This window comes from Bufo gargarizans, chromosome 5 (assembly GCF_014858855.1).
Source record: "Bufo gargarizans isolate SCDJY-AF-19 chromosome 5, ASM1485885v1, whole genome shotgun sequence".
Lineage (NCBI taxonomy): Eukaryota > Metazoa > Chordata > Amphibia > Anura > Bufonidae > Bufo > Bufo gargarizans.
The window spans coordinates 173,316,275-173,335,192 of NC_058084.1; the positions used below are offsets into that span (position 1 = coordinate 173,316,275).

Sequence of the window (18,918 nt, forward strand, 5' to 3'; positions counted from 1 at the left end):
CAGTCCTATTAAACCAGGTGGAATTCCTGGCAGTGGTGATCATTCAGCGTTCAGGCTAACGTCTTTTCTGCAATAAGATGGTGCTCCGAGTATCAAGGGGCAGACCTAGCTTCACCTCCTTCTTTTCTCCACCACCACTCTCCCTTTCGCATTGATTAAGAGGCCAAGGCATCCTCACTTTCAGAATGCCTGGCTCTGAAATATTGCACATTTGCCAGCAAGATTACAATCAGCGCAATTGCAGTTGATATTGTTCTGCTATCCCCACTCTGAGATCTGATCTGCACATGCACTTACTTCAATCTCGTCAGCACATATGTAGTATTTCAAGGCCAGTCATTATAGCAGTGAGGATGCCTGGCCCTGTCAAATAGTGTGGAAGGGGACTGGCAATGATGAAGAGGAGGAAAAGTGGTACTCCAAGGGACTAGGCCTACAGCTTGGTGCTTCACCTCCCTTATTAGCATATACAGGCTGCTGCTATGTGTGGGAGTTATGCCTGCCGCCCCGGTCTGCTGTACTGAAGCTTATGTTGTACCAATAAAGAAGCACTTTTAAATGGATTCACGGTTGTGAGTGCCGCCCTATTTACTTCTTCTTGTTTTGGATATTACTCGCTTGTGGAGGGCTTGAGCACCGCAACACTGTATGTTGGATGAAGAGGTGCAGTGGATATCTGGTGCTGCAGTGTGTTAATAAAAGGAGCTGGTCAGCTGTGCCTCCATATCTCTTTTATTATTGACTCCACCATAGGGTAGCTTTGAGCTTAGCATGATAAACTCTGCCAGGCAGTATGTCTGGTTTGATAGGGTTGATCATGATCACAGATGCTCATTAAATCATGGAGACCCCCGCTTTTTCAACGTTTCAGCATTCTCTATCTTGTGGTGGAGTTGTAATGAATCTAGAACTCCAACATGCTCTAACAGCTGGGAGTTGTAGGAGAGCAAGGTACTACATTAAATAATTCTCAGTAATACTAAATCAAGCCTGAGATTTTCCAGTTATGATTTTTTGGAGCTAGATCACTGAAGGTCAACTGGCCTCACACGTGTTCCCTAGCTTCTTCAGTCAGCAACATCTGGTCACTTAATGAGAAATGAACAGTGTCACTCACTGTCTCGCTGTCTAGCAGAAAGAGCACAAGCTGCTTCTCATTAATATGTATAAACTACTCGGCAGAACATTGCTGCCAGTACTGACAGATAAAAACAGTTGACCCCTTCTTGTTCTACTAGCACGGCCACACCAGAAGCATTGGATATGTGTCAATCCTAGCGCAGTGGTGCTAGTAGGACGGGAACAGGGTACGCTCCTCAAGTTTGTGATTGATGCAATGTTTGGCTGCTCAACCAGTTGCCCATATATTTAAGAAAAGAAACTCCAGCAAAGGTTATAACCATGTAACCATCCATTTGCATACATCTGTGAACATGCAGGTAGTATGTATAAAACTCCAAAATAGACAAATTGGGGAGATGTTTCATTCAGTTTGCACCAGAAAAATGGTGTTAAAAAGTCAAAAATGGCATGTTTGTAACATAGTAACATAGTACATAAGGCCGAAAAAAGGCGATTTGTCCGTCCAGTTTGGCCTGTTAACCTGCAAGTTGATCCAGAGGAAGGCAAAAAAAAGCCCCTGCCACTTTTCTGAACGTGGGAGTGACAAGGGCAGGAAGGGATGTGGCCAGCAGCCATAACAATTTTTTCTTCATTTACGCTAGTTTTCTGGTGCAAATGAAGCCAGAAACCTACAGTAGTGCTGAGTTACATTCGATTTCTGTCTAGGTACATGGGTTTCACCTAATATATGACAAGGCATGTGTCTCCTCATATATTAGGTGCATCCCACCACAGTACAGGGCGTATCAAGACCAGGCAGAAAGCTTTCACTCTTACATCTACTGTCAAACTTCTAAACTGATTTATGCCTAAAGTTGAACCATGATTTGGCCATAAACAAGCTTTGCAGATCCTTCAGAAGAAGAGAGAGTGCTGGGCACCAAGTCATCAGACAGCTATTCTGACAGATTTCTCACAGAAATCTGCAGCTGCTATATCATGTGAAACATAAAAGGTACAGACACTAAACTGAGCACAATTTTTAAAATAAAGCCTAGCTAAAACTCTGATGGTGTCTATATAAACAGTTATTACCTGAACTGATATTCTGCACATTTATCATTTATCTAGGGATCAACTGGATTAAAAGGACATCAAGGCTACCGCGGTGAACAAGGAATGGATGTGAGTTTCTGTTGTCCTATGGGACAGACTGATTTTGATAGACCATCAATATTAGATTGGGAGGGGTCCGACACTCTGTACCGCAACTGATCAACTGTTACTGTATATTGTCGCTCAGGCGCCAACACTATACAGCACCTTCTATTGTGCAGTGGACTGAGCTGTGTAGTTCCAGCGCTGACTTCTGGAGATACAAGATATCAGATGATTGGTGAGGGAGTAGGTATCCAAATCATGCTGTATAAAATCCCTGCCATATATCTGATAAGGGTTTTTAATCCCATGGAACATTCCTAGAAATTTCTACCCAAAAAATTGTTATGTATGAACATACCTTAAGACTCTCTACACAATATTTAAATGTATATTCTCGCACCAGTTTTATTCTGTTTGAACCTGCTCTTAGTAACAGTATCATTAAGGCTGCAGAAATATAATTCAGTGTTGGTTAAGCTATAAGATAAATACATAGAATAAACTTTAAATTTTTATATTATTCCTTAAGGGCGAAAGAGGATTGCCTGGTTCAATGGGAGAGCGTGGTGACATAGGATGTCCCGGAACCAAAGGCCCCAAGGTAACAACAATATCAAAGCATATTCCAAATAAGTAACCAGTTGAAATCTAAAAAAGGATTTGAAATACAGTGGAAGGCCACACTCTTACAAACTAATTAACAACACATTATGTTAAGAGAAACTACAGTATATCTAGTCATCTACAATATATCGACTCTATTGTATATATACAGTAGTACTTCAGTACATAGATATAATAGATAACCAGCGGAAACTTAGGTCTTAGGGATCTAATAAACAGAACCCCAACCCTCATAATAATGCATAAAAATCACAGGGCCCTATAGCAATAGGCAAAGTCGGCATCACTGCTGTCATAAAAAATATATTTCTTTTTATATCTTGTACTGACTGCAACACATTCACTATGCATATCCTGGCTACATGTAGATTGCATTACCTCCCTAACTGCACATGTAGCATATTACTTCCTTGATCCTATTAGTTTCATGACTTCACATATTGCCTTCCCTGCAACACATATAACCACGGTCCCTGACGGCACCTATACAGCTTTACCATCCAGACTCTACTTATATGCCATGACCCCCCAGACTACACCCTGACTGTATGTTTAGTGCCAATCTGACTCCACCAACAGTGCACTACCTCCTTGACTCTAAAAACTGTATACCACATTACCTCCTTGACTTCACCTGTAGCACTTTACCATATTGACTGTACATATAGCTCTTTACCTCCCCCACTCCACATATAGCGTGTTATTGCCCTGACTCTACATATAGCACATTATGTTATTGACTCCATATATAGAGCATTATCTCCCTGACTTCAGAAATAATGCATTACCTCCCTGACTACGCATATAGCGCTATATCTCCCTGACTCCACATATAGTGCCTTCATGACTCCACCAATAGTGCACTAACTCCCTGTTTCCTTTCATACCACATTAAACCCCTGGGCACTTTACTACCTAGGGCTCTTTACTACCCTGACTGCACATTTAGTGTGCTACCTTACTGGCTGCACATATAGTGCAGTATCTCCCTGATTGTACGTATTGTGCCTCCATGACTCCAACAATAGTGTACTATCTCCCTGACTCTACCTATCCCCCCGACTGCACATATATCAAATTACCTCCCTGACAACTCATCCAAGTGAACCCACAACCCAGGTAACACTACAACATGACCACTACTAATACCACTAAACACTACATAAAGACTATTATTGCCAGTAATTCCCCAATAAAATTACCACCAGATAGTTACTGAATATTACCACCATACTCTTACTGGATAAATAGACTATACAAAAACCTACATGACCCCATACATTGACCATAAAGTGGTAGATATTTATGTTACACAGGTGCTCTGTGGACCATATGTGATAAAAGTGCAGTAAAATCCATTGACTTACATTTGATATCAGGTTGGAGTTGTTCACTTTTTCTATCTTTTCTATCCAGCCCAGACCACCATGACAACGTCTTCCGTCCACAACTTGTGTCTGCAGAGTTTGCAACAAAGACATGTTTGGCTTCAGTCTTTACTTTTATTGAATCCTCCCTACCTTTTCCCAACCTACATCCTCCTATCCTGCAAGTAGAAAGTAACAATGCCCCTTGTGTGCCCCCTAGAAAGTAAAAAGTTCCACTTTTGTTACCCCCTATATGCCCTTTTGAAGGTAAAAATGCCCTAAATTCCCCATAAAAATGTATAATATTCCAAAAGCACCCCTAAAAATAATAATGTCCTAGAGTTTACCTCTAAAGAGTAATAATGTCCCCCTGAGTAGCTCCTTAAAAGTAATAATGCCCCATAATTGCATGCATTAAAAGTGATAATGCCCTCTTAATAAGTTTCTCCTTTCAAAGATCTGTTCTCTTTCCTAAGTCCCTCCACCTCTTCCAGCAGTGTGGTTACACAACTTATTTGCACAGACTCAGCACTCCTCATCCAAAGAGAATCACAAGACTTGACTGACTTATGCTTACTGGTCAGCAGAGTTGTGATTTTCTGTTATCTAGTTTGTGAGTTTTGAGACACGGTCAAAAAATGAAGAAAAGTAGATGCCTAAAATGCAATGAGTGGAAGGTGGCTGAGGCAGTCCATCTTTTAGGTTTCTAAACAAAACTGTTCAAATTAACCATATGATACTAAAGGTACTCATGCACATTTAGGGGGAGATTTATCAAACTGGTGCAAATAAAACTGGCTTACTTGCCCATAACAACCAACAGGGCCGGCGTCAGCACCCGGCATAACTGGGCCCACTGCTCATGAGGGGGCCCACTGCGTTGCTATGAGCGGTTCCATCAATACAGATTGAAGCGCTCATTGTTGGAGCGCCAGGATCTTAGTCACATGACAGCCTATTTTAGCATCATGCAGAGTCCAGCTGCAGCTGTCCTCCTTACAAACTTCCGTGCTGTGGAGCTTCAGACATGCCCCTTCACTCCATCAGAGCAGCACCTTACCTTACCAGCTTCAGACACGCCCCCTCTTCACTCTGTTCAGCAGAGAAGACATTTTACCTTACAAGCTTCAGACACGCCGCCTCTTCACTCTGTTCAGCAGAGAAGACATTTCGCCTTACAAGCTTCAGACATGCCCCCTCTTCACTCTGTTCAGCAGAGAAGAAATTTTTCCTTACAAGCTTTAGACACGTCCCATCTACACAGGACATGTTGCTTGAGGAGGAGAGAGACCCCAGCGGAGCAAAAGTGTGAAAACAGTCTGTGAGCGAGTCTGCACTGTGACTGTCTCTTCTCTGTGGGATAGGGCGGGGTGGTCTCAGGAAACTCTTCAAGCTGGTGCTGGATGCTGTAGTAGACCAGCAGTTTCAATGCTATTTAGTTGTTTTACTGCCTCATTAAGCAGTTTGCCTCCATGACACCTGCCCCCCATATTGTGTCCTATGTCATCCTCATGAGACCCCTGCTGTCTCCTTTCCTCCCTCGTGTATCCAGAGCTCCTGTTCCACCCTCCTATTGCTGTGTCCACCCCTCCTGTCCATCCAGGGCCCCGGTCCCCTGTCTCCCTCCTCTGCCTCTCATTATGGTGGTGTCTAAACCGCATTCACCATAAGGACCTTCTAACGTCACAGGGTTACGTGACTGTGCCCCCCACCCCGTACAGTGCCCCCTTATACTCTGCATTGTGCCCTCTTACTAAACCCTCTACAGTGCCCCTAGTCATTCTCTGTACTGTGCCCTCTTATACCTTTTTATCTGGTCACTGTATGGCGGTGCTATCCAGTCACTGTATGGTGGTGTTATCCAGTTACTGTGTGGTGGTTTTATCTGGTCACTGTATGGAAGTATCCAGTCACTGTATGGCAGTGTTATCCAATAACTGTATGGCCATAACTATTTCCCCTTCCCTGCCCACACCACCTTTTTTAGACCTGGCATGACCGGGGAAAAGTTGCAGAATGCTGACCACCAGGACCAGGCTGTACTCTGTCAGTACATGGTGGCCTCCCCTTCTGCTCCGCTTTATACTATTGCTTATTCTGGCACTAAGGCTGGGTTCACATCACATTTTTGCCATCCGTTTAATGTATACCAAAAACATATACATTAACAGATCTAATACATTAATCAGACTGATGCTGTACAGTGGCGGTCGTTCACCGTACAGTCCCATAGTAAAAAAACATATATGTTAACGTATGTATGTTTTTACTGGACTCCGCAGGATACAAAAATGTGGTGTGCTGCACATTTGTATACATCAAACGGATAGAAAAACATGATGTGAACCCACTGGGGGGAGGAGGTTTTGTACAAAAATTTGCTATGGGGCCCAGTCAGTTCTAGCTAGTGGGGGCCTCTTACACAGTATAATGACCCCCAGTGCCCCCTCCATACAGTATAACCCCCAGTGTGGGGGCCACTGGGGGTCATTATTATGAATATGGGGCTACTGTGGGGTCATTATACTGTGTGGGGGACCCACTGAGATTTATCACCCAAGGGCCCACATGAACCTGGAGCCAGCCCTGGCAACTAATCATATTCCACCTTTCATTTTTCACAGTTCCTTTGGAAAATAAAATGAGGATTCTGATTAATTGCTATAGGCAACTAAGCCAGTTCTACTTTACACCAGTTTGATAAATCTCTGTCACGGCTGGCAGTGGGGGAAACCCCCAGCCGTGCGGTGCCAGGAGATGGTGGGGTTACCCCTTGGCCGGGACCACAGAGTTAGGGAGCAGGTCACCTCCTATAGCGTCCCTAACGCTGACCCTGTCTCCTGTCTGTATGAGCCGACCTCGGTGGTAGGAGGGCTCATACGCCGGAACCTAAGAGTCCCTACAAGCCCTCAAGTCGGCCCTGAACTAGGGGACAGAGTAAGACGACCTGCTCCTCCTAGACACGGAGGAGCAGGAGTCTCAACGGCCAAGCAACACAGGGGGAACATCAACAGACATATGGAAATGACAGGTAAGTGAGACTAGTCCTGCACTTACCTGCCACAGACACACAAACCTGGAACCCATGAACAAGTGCTGATGTCCACAGCAACATAAAGGACACAGCACACACCAGACATACAAGGGAAACCAGGAAACCATAAGCTGCACTAACAAGATAACCCCGCACACACCTAGATAACACCATGAAACACAGAATAAACTGACAGAGGTTTATGACCAGAAGGATGGTCCCCACCAGGCAGATGGAGGAGACAGGAGGCTGCTCCAGCCAGCATGGCTGAGAGCAACCTACTGAGCCCAGCCAGGGGCTGAGGCTTTATAGGCCAAGAGGCCCCACCCAACGATCAGCACACACCCAGTGAAGTCACACACACTGGGAAGGGAGTTAACCCTTCCAGCAACACAGAAGGGAAACTCACATAAAGGGGAAAACACGCAACCTCACTCACCTGTCTCCGACGGCAACGGCATGCGTGGCAACCGTGTCTTCCAGAACAGCCAACAGGCCGAGACACCTCCACAGCATGCAAACATCGCCAGACGTTGCCGCGGACAACTGCAGGTGAAGGGAGGAGTCCAGGTGCACATAAAACATCACCTCGTGCACAACAAACAACACAAAGTGCACACAGACACACAAACGGGCATTCACACAAAACCCGTTGCCAAGGGCAACCGCACGCACACTTGTTGTCCGCGGCAACCGCACCTGAGGCAAACAACTAAGTGCCCCAGCTGCGGTTGACGAACTCCCAAACCGCGGGCAACAGCATGCGGCACCCAAGGAGTCACGACCATGACCAAGGGTCGTGACACTCCCTCCCCTCAAAGCCCCCCCCAACCGAAAAGGGAGGCTGGTGGGACCAAACAACAGGGAGGGGGGGAGGGGCAATGCCTGATAACCACCAGTGTCTTCCTCCAGAGCTGCCGCCAACGGACCTGGACCGTACACAACAGTCCCAGGTCGCCAGCCAACAGAGCAGACTGGAAGAGAGAACACTGGAGGCACTGCCAGATAGATGCCCGTATCTCCCCCCGGAACTGCCACCAACAGACCTGGACCGTACACAACAGTCCCCAGGTCGCCAGCCAACAAAGCAGTCCGGAGGAGGAAAACAGGACACCGCGTCCAACTCAGGAGGACGTTCCTACTCCAGGTCGCTGCCAGCAGACACTCCCCAACCAGCACACCTGCCGGAACACCGAAGGAATGCTGCCAGCAGACGACCAGAGATAGGAACCCTGAGAGGGACGAGGGGTCACCAACACGGACACGGTTAGCAAGGTGGCAGGGAAAAGCCACCAACCGCGCCGTTAACAGTGAACCCCGTAACGCTCTCCCTCCGGAGAACGCGCATGCACCCCAACGGTCAATGGATGCATGCTTTACCCTCTTTCGAGGGAGACCAGGTGAGGTGCCAGTTCTGGTCATACTGTCACGGCTGGCAGTGGGGGAAACCCCCAGCCGTGCGGTGCCAGGAGATGGTGGGGTTACCCCTTGGCCGGGACCACAGAGTTAGGGAGCAGGTCACCTCCTATAGCGTCCCTAACGCTGACCCTGTCTCCTGTCTGTATGAGCCGACCTCGGTGGTAGGAGGGCTCATACGCCGGAACCTAAGAGTCCCTACAAGCCCTCAAGTCGGCCCTGAACTAGGGGACAGAGTAAGACGACCTGCTCCTCCTAGACACGGAGGAGCAGGAGTCTCAACGGCCAAGCAACACAGGGGGAACATCAACAGACATATGGAAATGACAGGTAAGTGAGACTAGTCCTGCACTTACCTGCCACAGACACACAAACCTGGAACCCATGAACAAGTGCTGATGTCCACAGCAACATAAAGGACACAGCACACACCAGACATACAAGGGAAACCAGGAAACCATAAGCTGCACTAACAAGATAACCCCGCACACACCTAGATAACACCATGAAACACAGAATAAACTGACAGAGGTTTATGACCAGAAGGATGGTCCCCACCAGGCAGATGGAGGAGACAGGAGGCTGCTCCAGCCAGCATGGCTGAGAGCAACCTACTGAGCCCAGCCAGGGGCTGAGGCTTTATAGGCCAAGAGGCCCCACCCAACGATCAGCACACACCCAGTGAAGTCACACACACTGGGAAGGGAGTTAACCCTTCCAGCAACACAGAAGGGAAACTCACATAAAGGGGAAAACACGCAACCTCACTCACCTGTCTCCGACGGCAACGGCATGCGTGGCAACCGTGTCTTCCAGAACAGCCAACAGGCCGAGACACCTCCACAGCATGCAAACATCGCCAGACGTTGCCGCGGACAACTGCAGGTGAAGGGAGGAGTCCAGGTGCACATAAAACATCACCTCGTGCACAACAAACAACACAAAGTGCACACAGACACACAAACGGGCATTCACACAAAACCCGTTGCCAAGGGCAACCGCACGCACACTTGTTGTCCGCGGCAACCGCACCTGAGGCAAACAACTAAGTGCCCCAGCTGCGGTTGACGAACTCCCAAACCGCGGGCAACAGCATGCGGCACCCAAGGAGTCACGACCATGACCAAGGGTCGTGACAATCTCCCCCTCAATATCTGTCAGCCGAAAGCTCGCTCAGCTATCAGTTATCTCAACTGTCTACACCATACATGGTCAGCTTGTCAGAAAATGTTGATGTTTTCTATGAGGAGAGAAGAGAATGGCACCGCCAGACATTTATGGCAATTGCTTATCTACCAATAGAAAAAAAGGATCAGGTTTTCAAATTCAAAGCCTTCTCTCCCCCAACGTCAGATGAGTGAGAAGCTCTCCATACACATAGATTGTTGGCCAATTCTGCTGGAAACTACAGCCAATAGTCTAATTTGTATGGAGGCCTAAATACTCCCTAAACTGTATTGTTGAATCATGTTACTTCATCCATACAAATGAATGAATCATTTTAGGAATATGATTTTATCTTGTTTAACTGTGTTGCATTTTTGGTTTTCAGGGAAACAGAGGTCTTCCTGGGGACAAGGTCTGTACGCCCTTATACAGTGCCTTTTATAAGAATTGTCATTAACATGAAAATATTAGGTGTAATAAAGCTCAAGTACCATGAGCCTACCAAATAAAAGTACCCACAAGCCAGCTACTGTGTAAAGAACAACTGCATGTCCCGTTTCACTAGTATTGTATACTACAGAGTTATACTGCTCACAAATCAAGTCAGCAATATGGATTATCAGGTACTTTAAACCCTCAGATACTGGTGGGTCAGACTATGATGGCATTTATAGGCTGGAGTGTGAGAATCTCAGGTCCTAGTCATAGTGAGACAGTCAACCTCAAAGCTCTAACATTTTCTGTGACTCTTGTGAATAGGTGAATTTCTAAATTCTAATCGAATCTGAAACTACCCAAATGTTGTTAAAATTTGAGGTGGATACAAATCTGAATTTTTGGAGATTCAGTTTGGGTGAATATTGGAGAGAGACTGAAGGAGGGAGGGAGGAAGAGAGAGAAACATTAATTAAAAAAAAGTAAAAAAAAAGTCATAGACCTGACAGAGACAAAAAATATGAGTCCTAGGAGGCACTAAAGTGTCATATACAACTTTTCAGGCCAATTCAGGCACTGAATTGGGTACAATTGGTTTAAACCCCAATCAAATGCGTGATTCGTTTATCTACTTATTTATTATTTTAATAGTTAAATAAAACTCCTTAATGTCGTGTACACAGTAACAAAGTCCTTGTTTGCATTTTCTGCAGAATGAGCATGGAGAACATGGGCTTGATGGACTCAATGGAGAGGAGGTATACTGATTATTTTACCTGTATTTGACTTGTCATATTTGTAATTTTACTTCAGTAAAAGTCTCATAAGGGTTTTGTCTTCACCTTAATTTTTTTGCTTAGGGGTTGTCTGGACCTCCAGGGAAAAGGGGCGAAAAGGGCGAAATAGGAGATCAAGTAAGATATTTGTAGTATGTTAATAATCTTTACTTATGTAGCGCCAACATATTCCGCAGCGCTTTACAATTCAGGGGTTCATGTACAAACAGTCATAAAAAACAGAGCAATAGACAAGTCAATAATTACATACAAGAGGATTGAGGATCCTGCTCGCAAGAGCTTACAATCTATGAGGAGATAGCTGAGACACAAAAGGTAAAAGTGCTTGTTTTGCACAATGGTCCAGCCATCTTGGGAAAATAGGGGAGCAGATATAAAACTGCATGAGTCGGTCAGCAGCCGATATATTGAAGTGCTTCTGGGTGCATGGGTGTGGTGGGGATTTTGGTGGAGGATCAGGTTCAGGAAATAATAGATGGTCTATATATGGAGTGGAGCTAGATCAGGGGATGTGATAGGTTTCCTTAAAAAGATGTGTTTTTAGGGAACGCTTAAATCTGTGTTTATTGTGATTTAGCCTAATTTCCTGGGGTAGGGCATTCCAGAGAACTGGTGCAGCTCGGGAGAAGTCTTGAATTGTAGACAGAGATGAGGGAAGAGCTGTAGGGGGGTGCAGCGCTGTGGAGAGCTTTTTGGGTGAGGACGAGCAGTTTAAATTGGATTCTATAGTGTACGGGCAACCCGTGCAACGACTGGAACACAGTGGAGGCATCGGAGTAGCAGTTGGACAGATAGGTGACCCTGGCTGCTGCATTAAGGATGGATTGTAGAGGGGAAAGTTTGGCGAGGGGGAGGCCATATAACTACACATACATCCAGATCATACACTATTTTAATATTATGCTTATTTATTGATTGGAGTACTTTAAAATATTTTTGATCCCTATAGTCATTCCTTAGTATAATGTATTTAGTGAAATAACACGACTATTGCTACCTTCTGGGGTTGTTTCTGCAGGGTGGGTATGGATTTTTCCTAGAACCATTCATGTGAACGGGGACAGTGGCAGAAATGTCTACAATATGTCTATGGATAAACATTCCATTATAGTCTAGGACTGGCAATTGCAATATATACATACAGTACATACTCATTTCATTCCTGGATTGTGATGATAAATCACTGAAACCTATCAAAGTAGCCACCTTTTGCTTTGATTACTGCTTTGCACACTCTTGGCATTCTCTTGATGAGCTTCAAGAGGTAGTCACCTGAAATGGTCTTCCAACAGTCTTGAAGGAGTTCCCAGAGATGCTTAGCACTTGTTGGCCCTTTTGCCTTCACTCTGCGGTCCAGCTCACCCCAAACCATCTCGATTGGGTTTAGGTCCGGTGACTGTGGAGGCCAGGTAATCTGGCGCAGCACCCCATCACTCTCCTTCATGGTCAAATAACCCTTACACAGCCTGGAGGTGTGTTTGGGGTCATTGTCCCGTTGAAAAATAAATGATGGTCCAACTAAATGCAAACCGGATGGCATAGCATGCCGCTGCAAGATGCTGTGGTAGCCATGCTGGTTCAGTATGCCTTCAATTTTGAATAAATCCCCAACAGTGTCACCAGCAAAGCACCCCCACACCATCACACCTCCTCCTCCATGCTTCACGGTGGGAACCAGGCATGTAGAGTCCATCCGTTCACCTTTTCTGCGTCGCACAAAGACACGGTGGTTGGAACCAAAGATCTCAAATTTGGACTCATCAGACCAAAGCACAGATTTCCACTGGTCTAATGTCCATTCCTTGTGTTCTTTAGCCCAAACAAGTCTTTTCTGCTTGTTGCCTGCCCTTAGCAGTGGTTTCCTAGCATATATTCTACCATGAAGGCCTGATTCACACAGTCTCCTCTTAACAGTTGTTCTAGAGATGTGTCTGCTGCTAGAACTCTGTGTGGCATTGACCTGGTCTCTAATCTGAGCTGCTGTTAACCTGCGATTTCTAAGGCTGGTGACTCGGGTGAACTTATCCTCTTGGTCTTCCTTTCCTGGGGCGGTCTGCATGTGAGCCAGTTTCTTTGTAGCGCTTGATGGTTTTTGTGACTGCCCTTGGGGACACTTTCAAAGTTTTCCCAATTTTTCGGACTGAATGGCCTTCATTTCTTAAAGTAATGATGGCCACTCATTTTTCTTTACTTAGCTGCTTTTTTCTTGCCATAATACAAATTCTAACAGTATATTCAGTAGGACTATCAGCTGTGTATCCACCTGACTTCTCCACAACGCAACTGATGGTCCCAACCCCATTTATAAGGCAAGAAATCCCACTTATTAAACCTGACAGGGCACCCCTGTGAAGTGAAAACCATTTTAGGTGACTACCTCTTGAAGATCATCAAGAGAATGCCAAGAGTGTGCAAAGCAGATATCAAAGAAAAAGGTGGCTACTTTGAAGAACCTAGAATATGACATATTTTCTGTTGTTTCACACTTTTTTGTTATGTATATAATTCCACATGTGTTAATTCATAGTTCTGATGCCTCCAGTGTGAATCTACAATTTTCATAGTCATGAAAATAAAGAAAATTCTTTGAATGAGAAGGTGTGTCCAAACTTTTGGTCTGTACTGTATATATAGCATTGTCAATGGGTCAAAACTTCTGACAGACTCCCTTTAAAGGTCATGGATCCCTTACCAACCACTGTTTTTGCGCCCCCTCCCACATAGCCACACTCACTTACATTTTAAGTAGCCCTCTAGCTGACATTAAAGCTGTTGGCCTACTCTGGCTGTAGGACCTCAGGTACTTAATTACTACTGGACATAATTGAAATTTTGATGCATTTTATAGGGTAAATCTGGAATAAGAGGAGCTAAAGGATACAAAGGCCTTGAAGGGCAGAAGGGTGCTATAGTAAGTATATACAGTACATTTAAAAGTCATAAAATCTTTTTTTTTTTTTCACTGTTTGAAGAATACTTCAATTACAAACACAACTTCCATAATTGCTTTCTCCATCTTATTGCCTAGCATGGCAAAGAAGGGTCAAAAGGTCACAGTTTGTTTGTTTTTTTACAAAACGAGGGTTACACAAATATTTGTGACTTTTTGGCACAAAAATTCTGGCATAAAGGGGGATGATAGATCTCTCCCAATGTATGAAAAATTACTACATGAAAATATCCTGAGCAAATATCTCACCATATAGTAAATGTACTGCACCATATTATGCAATGATGTGCATATTTCATACAAAACATCTGATATTATTGAATAAATATGTCACTGACATTTTTCTTCAGTGGCCTAGTACTAATATCTCATTTTGTTCACAGGGTGATCCTGGAGAAAGAAGCACAATTGTTGGACCCACAGGTCCTAAAGGAGAATTAGGCATGGAGGTAACTAGCTACTTCATAACTCTACATAATTTCCTTTTCCCTTTAGCTTTCTCCAGAGCTCATTTTCATTAGGTGACAACACTGAATCACAGTTGTAATTACTAACATTGATTAGTAGAATATGACGCGAAAGGGGGCAAATACTTTAGCATGATAATAGCCTCTGCAAGGGATAACAACCTCTGCTAAATCACATGTGTATTCATATAATCTTATATCTTAATTGAAACTTTGTAAATGTTTTTTTTTTTTATCTAGGTAAATGCTATACAATGTTGCCAATACATCACTCAAATTAAAGGGGTTTCCCATGAAAAATATTCGGCAATTTTCAAACCAGCACCTGGATCTGAATAATTTTGTAATTACACATAATTGAAAATTAACTATAGCCACTTGCTGAGGAGGACACATGCTCAGTTTTATTCTTCAACTACCTCCTGAGCTGTGATAGGGAGAAAGCTCCAGCAGAAAGGACACACCCTCTGAAATGTATCCCTAATTATGCAGTGGATAATTAGTAATCTTATTAGTAAACCAAAAAATATATAACATACTGCATATAATATGTTTCATTCTTTTCATCCTTTCTAGGGTGATCCCGGAGTGGACGGAATACCTGGACAACCTGGCACAGTTGGAAGTGATGTAAGATTTAAGTATTAACTCCTGAGATTTTCATATGGGTATTCAATTAACAGTTTTTTATCTTATTTCAATGAATGGCATGTCTTTGTAACATCTACTTCTACTAGTTATGTATTTAACAGGGAAATATTTCTATAGAGCAGCAGTTCTCTAATAGCCAGCTCTACCTCCTCTCTGTGTCTGGGGAAGCAGGAGGAAGAAATAGGAGCCATACAACATGGAATAAAAGCAATGCGTGCAATGGATTCACATAGTTTATAAGGCTGAAAAAAAGATACATCCAGTTCAGCATGGTATCCTGCGAGTTGATCCAGAGGAAGGTAAAAAAAAAACAGATAACTGTGAGGTAGAAGCCAATTTTCCTCACTTTAGGGGAAAAAACTCCTTCCCGACTCCAATCAGGCAATCAGAATAACTCCCTGGATCAACGACCCTTCTCTAGTAGCTATAAACTGTAATATTATTACCCTCCAGAAATCCAGGCCCCTCTTGAACTCTTTTACTAAGTTCACCATCACCACCTCCTCAGGCACAGAGTTCCATAGTCTCACTGCTCTTACCGTAAAGAATCTAATTATTAGCATAATTTTTATTTTGACACCTAAAGAGCTATTTCAACTGGTGTCATGATTACAATTAGGGATGAGCGAATCGACTTCGGATAAAACATCCGAAGTCGATTCGCATAAAACTTTCTTAGAATTCGTAGAATTAATTTCTACTGTAAAAAATCTTTTACAGAACTTTTTTACAGTAGAAATTAATTGTTGAAGTTATTACCTGAAGTCTTGCGAGACTTCGCAAAGTAATAACTTCGGCTCATCGGAGCCAATGCATTCTAATACTGTAAGAAGCGCCCGCTCCGTACAGTATTCAAATGAAGTTTTATGCGAATCAACTTTGGATGTTTCATCCGAAGTCGATTCGCTCATCCCTAATTACAATCATTTCTGAGATACCTTTAATTGCCACCATAAATCATAGACTCACATGACAACATGGTAATGTTGGTATTTTGTGCAGCACAGAATTATTTGATGCTTCTGGGGAGGTATTTTGTGACAATTCCTTCTATAAAGGAGGTACTCACATCTAGAACTAGAATAGAATCACAATATAAAAAAAAAATTTTTTTAAAAAAATTAAAGTAGAGGGGAGATTTATGAAAACTGGTGTAAAGGAAGACTAGCTTATTTGCCCATAGCAACCAATCAGATTCCACCTTTCGTTTTTCAAAGGGGCTCTGAAAAAAATGAAAGGTTGAATCTGATTGGTTGTTATGAGCAATAAAGCTAGTTTTCCTTTACACCAGTTTTGATAACTCTCCCCCTAGCCGTCCACCATTGGTGTAATTATCGAGGCAGCAGCTATGGTACCCAGCAACTTAGGGGGGGCCATTTCTCCTCAAGAGAGGTGTGCTTAGTGATAATTGTGGATGATAAAAAAGAGTGTGGAAAAGTGAATTTAGATAATTGGACCAAAAGGACCAAAATAGAGGAAAAAAGACACAGCAAAACAAAATAATTATAAGCCTTTTCCTTATAATATATTACAGAGTCTTCCTGGTAGAAGAGGCGTTCCCGGACCACCGGTATGATTATGACAATTCATTTAGCCAAGATAAAGGTTGCACTGACTTCAGTCTGCAAGCACCATTTCTTCATTCATTATTTGGCTCCTTCATATTCAGTTTAGTAACTTGCTCCTAGTTGCTGACTTTTCTCATGTGGACATGTCTCTCCCAGTACTGCTGAATGTAAGGTATATGTGTCCAGGAAGGATACGGAGCTAAGGAGTAAGTGCTTCTCCTCAAAGTTTACCTTGGATGTTTTGCTATCTCTCTACACTCTCTATCCTTGTGTGATCTAATCCCTATATATAGCTTATATGAGCCTTCCTTGGAGGCTTTCCCTCCTCTACCACACACTTATTTGACATGTACAAACGTCTGCTGCCATCTCTAAGGGCCCTCTTACATAGGCCAAAGATTGGGATAATTATTGGGAACAAATGTGCCTATGAACACTCGTTCCTGATAAATGACCCATGTAAAGGTGCTGTTGATCACCCAAGAAATTTTTCATGTGGCACAAAAAATCCTTGTTTGTCAGCAGCACATCGCCCCCATTTAAACATGGATGTGCTGATGACAGACAAGGAAACTGTGTAGGTACAAGTGACAATAGCTGACAGCTGTAGCAGGGGGGTGAGGGTGAGTGCAGACAATCAAGTAATCGAGTCTCATCACTATAGTCCATAAACATTATAATGGGCAGAGCAGAAAGCTCTGGATAATTTGGTGCTGGTACAGCCATGCCAATCGGCATCCTGACAGGCGTGGCACTTTTAAGGTGGCTATGCTTTCACATCAAGCAATTGTCAAGAGTGATTTATTACCAACAGTATCATTATAGTAATCATCAGGACAGTGATCCAACAAGACAGTTTTCTAGACCAGCATATAAACATTACGATTTATAGTACTTTCATTCATCACTACAAAAAAATTGCAATAGATTCATATACAAAAATTTATGAATATTGCAATTCACATTTCTGCTTGAACACTTGCTGGAGTTGCACAAGATTAGAAAAAACACATCAGGGTCAATTTATCAAGACTGATGTTCAGTCTTGATATCCCTTTCACCTCCAAAGGATGTGTTTCATTTACAGACGTGGACAAAATTGTTGGTACCCTTTGGTCAATGAAAGAAAAAGTCACAATGGTCACAGAAATAACTTTAATCTGACAAAAGTAATAATAAATTAAAATTCTATAAATGTTAACCAATGAAAGTCAGACATTGTTTTTCAACCATGCTTCAACAGAATTATGTAAAAAAATAAACTCATGAAACAGGCATGGACAAAAATGATGGTACCCCTAACTTAATATTTTGTTGCGCAACCTTTTGAGGCAATCACTGCAATCAAACGCTTCCTGTAACTGTCAATGAGACATCTGCACCTCTCAGCAGGTATTTTGGCCCACTCCTCATGAGCAAACTGCTCCAGTTGTGTCCGGTTTGAAGGGTGCCTTTTCCAGACTGCATGTTTCAGCTCCTTCCAAAGATGCTCAATAGGATTGAGGTCAGGGCTCATAGAAGGCCACTTTAGAATAGTCCAATTTTTTCCTCTTAGCCATTCTTGGGTGTTTTTAGCGGTGTGTTTTGGGTCATTGTCCTGTTGCAAGACCCATGACCTGCGACTGAGACCAAGCTTTCTGACACTGGCTAGTACATTTCTCTCTAGAATTCCTTGATAGTCTTGAGATTTCATTGTACCCTGCACAGATTCAAGACACCCTGTGCCAGACGCAGCAAAGCAGCCCCAGAACATAACAGAGCCTCCTCCATGTTTCACAGTAGGGACAGTGTTCTTTTCTTGATATGCTTCATTTTTTCGTCTGTGAACATACAGCTGATGTGCCTTGGCAAAAACTTCGATTTTTGTCTCATCTGTCCACAGGACATTCTCCCAGAAGCTTTGTGGCTTGTCAACATGTAGTTTGGCATATTCCAGTCTTGCTTTTTTATGATTCGTTTTCAACAATGGTGTCCTCCTTGGTCGTCTCCCATGTAGTCCACTTTGGCTCAAACAACGACGGATGGTGCGATCTGACACTGATGTTCCTTGAGCATGAAGTTCACCTTGAATCTCTTTCGAAGTCTTTCTAGGCTCTTTTGTTACCATTCGGATTATCCGTCTCTTAGATTTGTCATCAATTTTCCTCCTGCGGCCACGTCCAGGGAGGTTGGCTACAGTCCCATGGATCTTAAACTTATGAATAATATGTGCAACTGTA

General features: G+C 43.5%; 1 protein-coding gene and 1 long non-coding RNA gene across 4 annotated transcripts in view; one reads left to right on the forward strand and one right to left on the reverse strand.

Moving 5' to 3' along the window:
- LOC122937797 overlaps positions 1–4,287 on the reverse strand; it is a 38,405-nt gene extending 34,118 nt beyond the window's left edge. The window contains exon 1 of the long non-coding RNA XR_006389921.1: positions 4,215–4,287. This is a non-coding gene — a long non-coding RNA (uncharacterized LOC122937797). The remainder of the gene's footprint in view (positions 1–4,214) is intronic.
- LOC122937796 (collagen alpha-6(VI) chain-like) overlaps positions 1–18,918 on the forward strand; it is a 280,737-nt gene that overhangs the window by 189,061 nt on the left and 72,758 nt on the right. For all 3 annotated transcript variants that reach the window (XM_044292846.1, XM_044292844.1, XM_044292845.1), the window contains 9 exons: positions 2,194–2,247; positions 2,753–2,824; positions 10,217–10,243; positions 10,980–11,024; positions 11,127–11,180; positions 13,912–13,974; positions 14,397–14,462; positions 15,057–15,110; positions 16,666–16,701. In XM_044292846.1, coding sequence (XP_044148781.1) covers positions 2,194–2,247; positions 2,753–2,824; positions 10,217–10,243; positions 10,980–11,024; positions 11,127–11,180; positions 13,912–13,974; positions 14,397–14,462; positions 15,057–15,110; positions 16,666–16,701 — 471 coding nt within the window. The remainder of the gene's footprint in view (positions 1–2,193; positions 2,248–2,752; positions 2,825–10,216; positions 10,244–10,979; positions 11,025–11,126; positions 11,181–13,911; positions 13,975–14,396; positions 14,463–15,056; positions 15,111–16,665; positions 16,702–18,918) is intronic.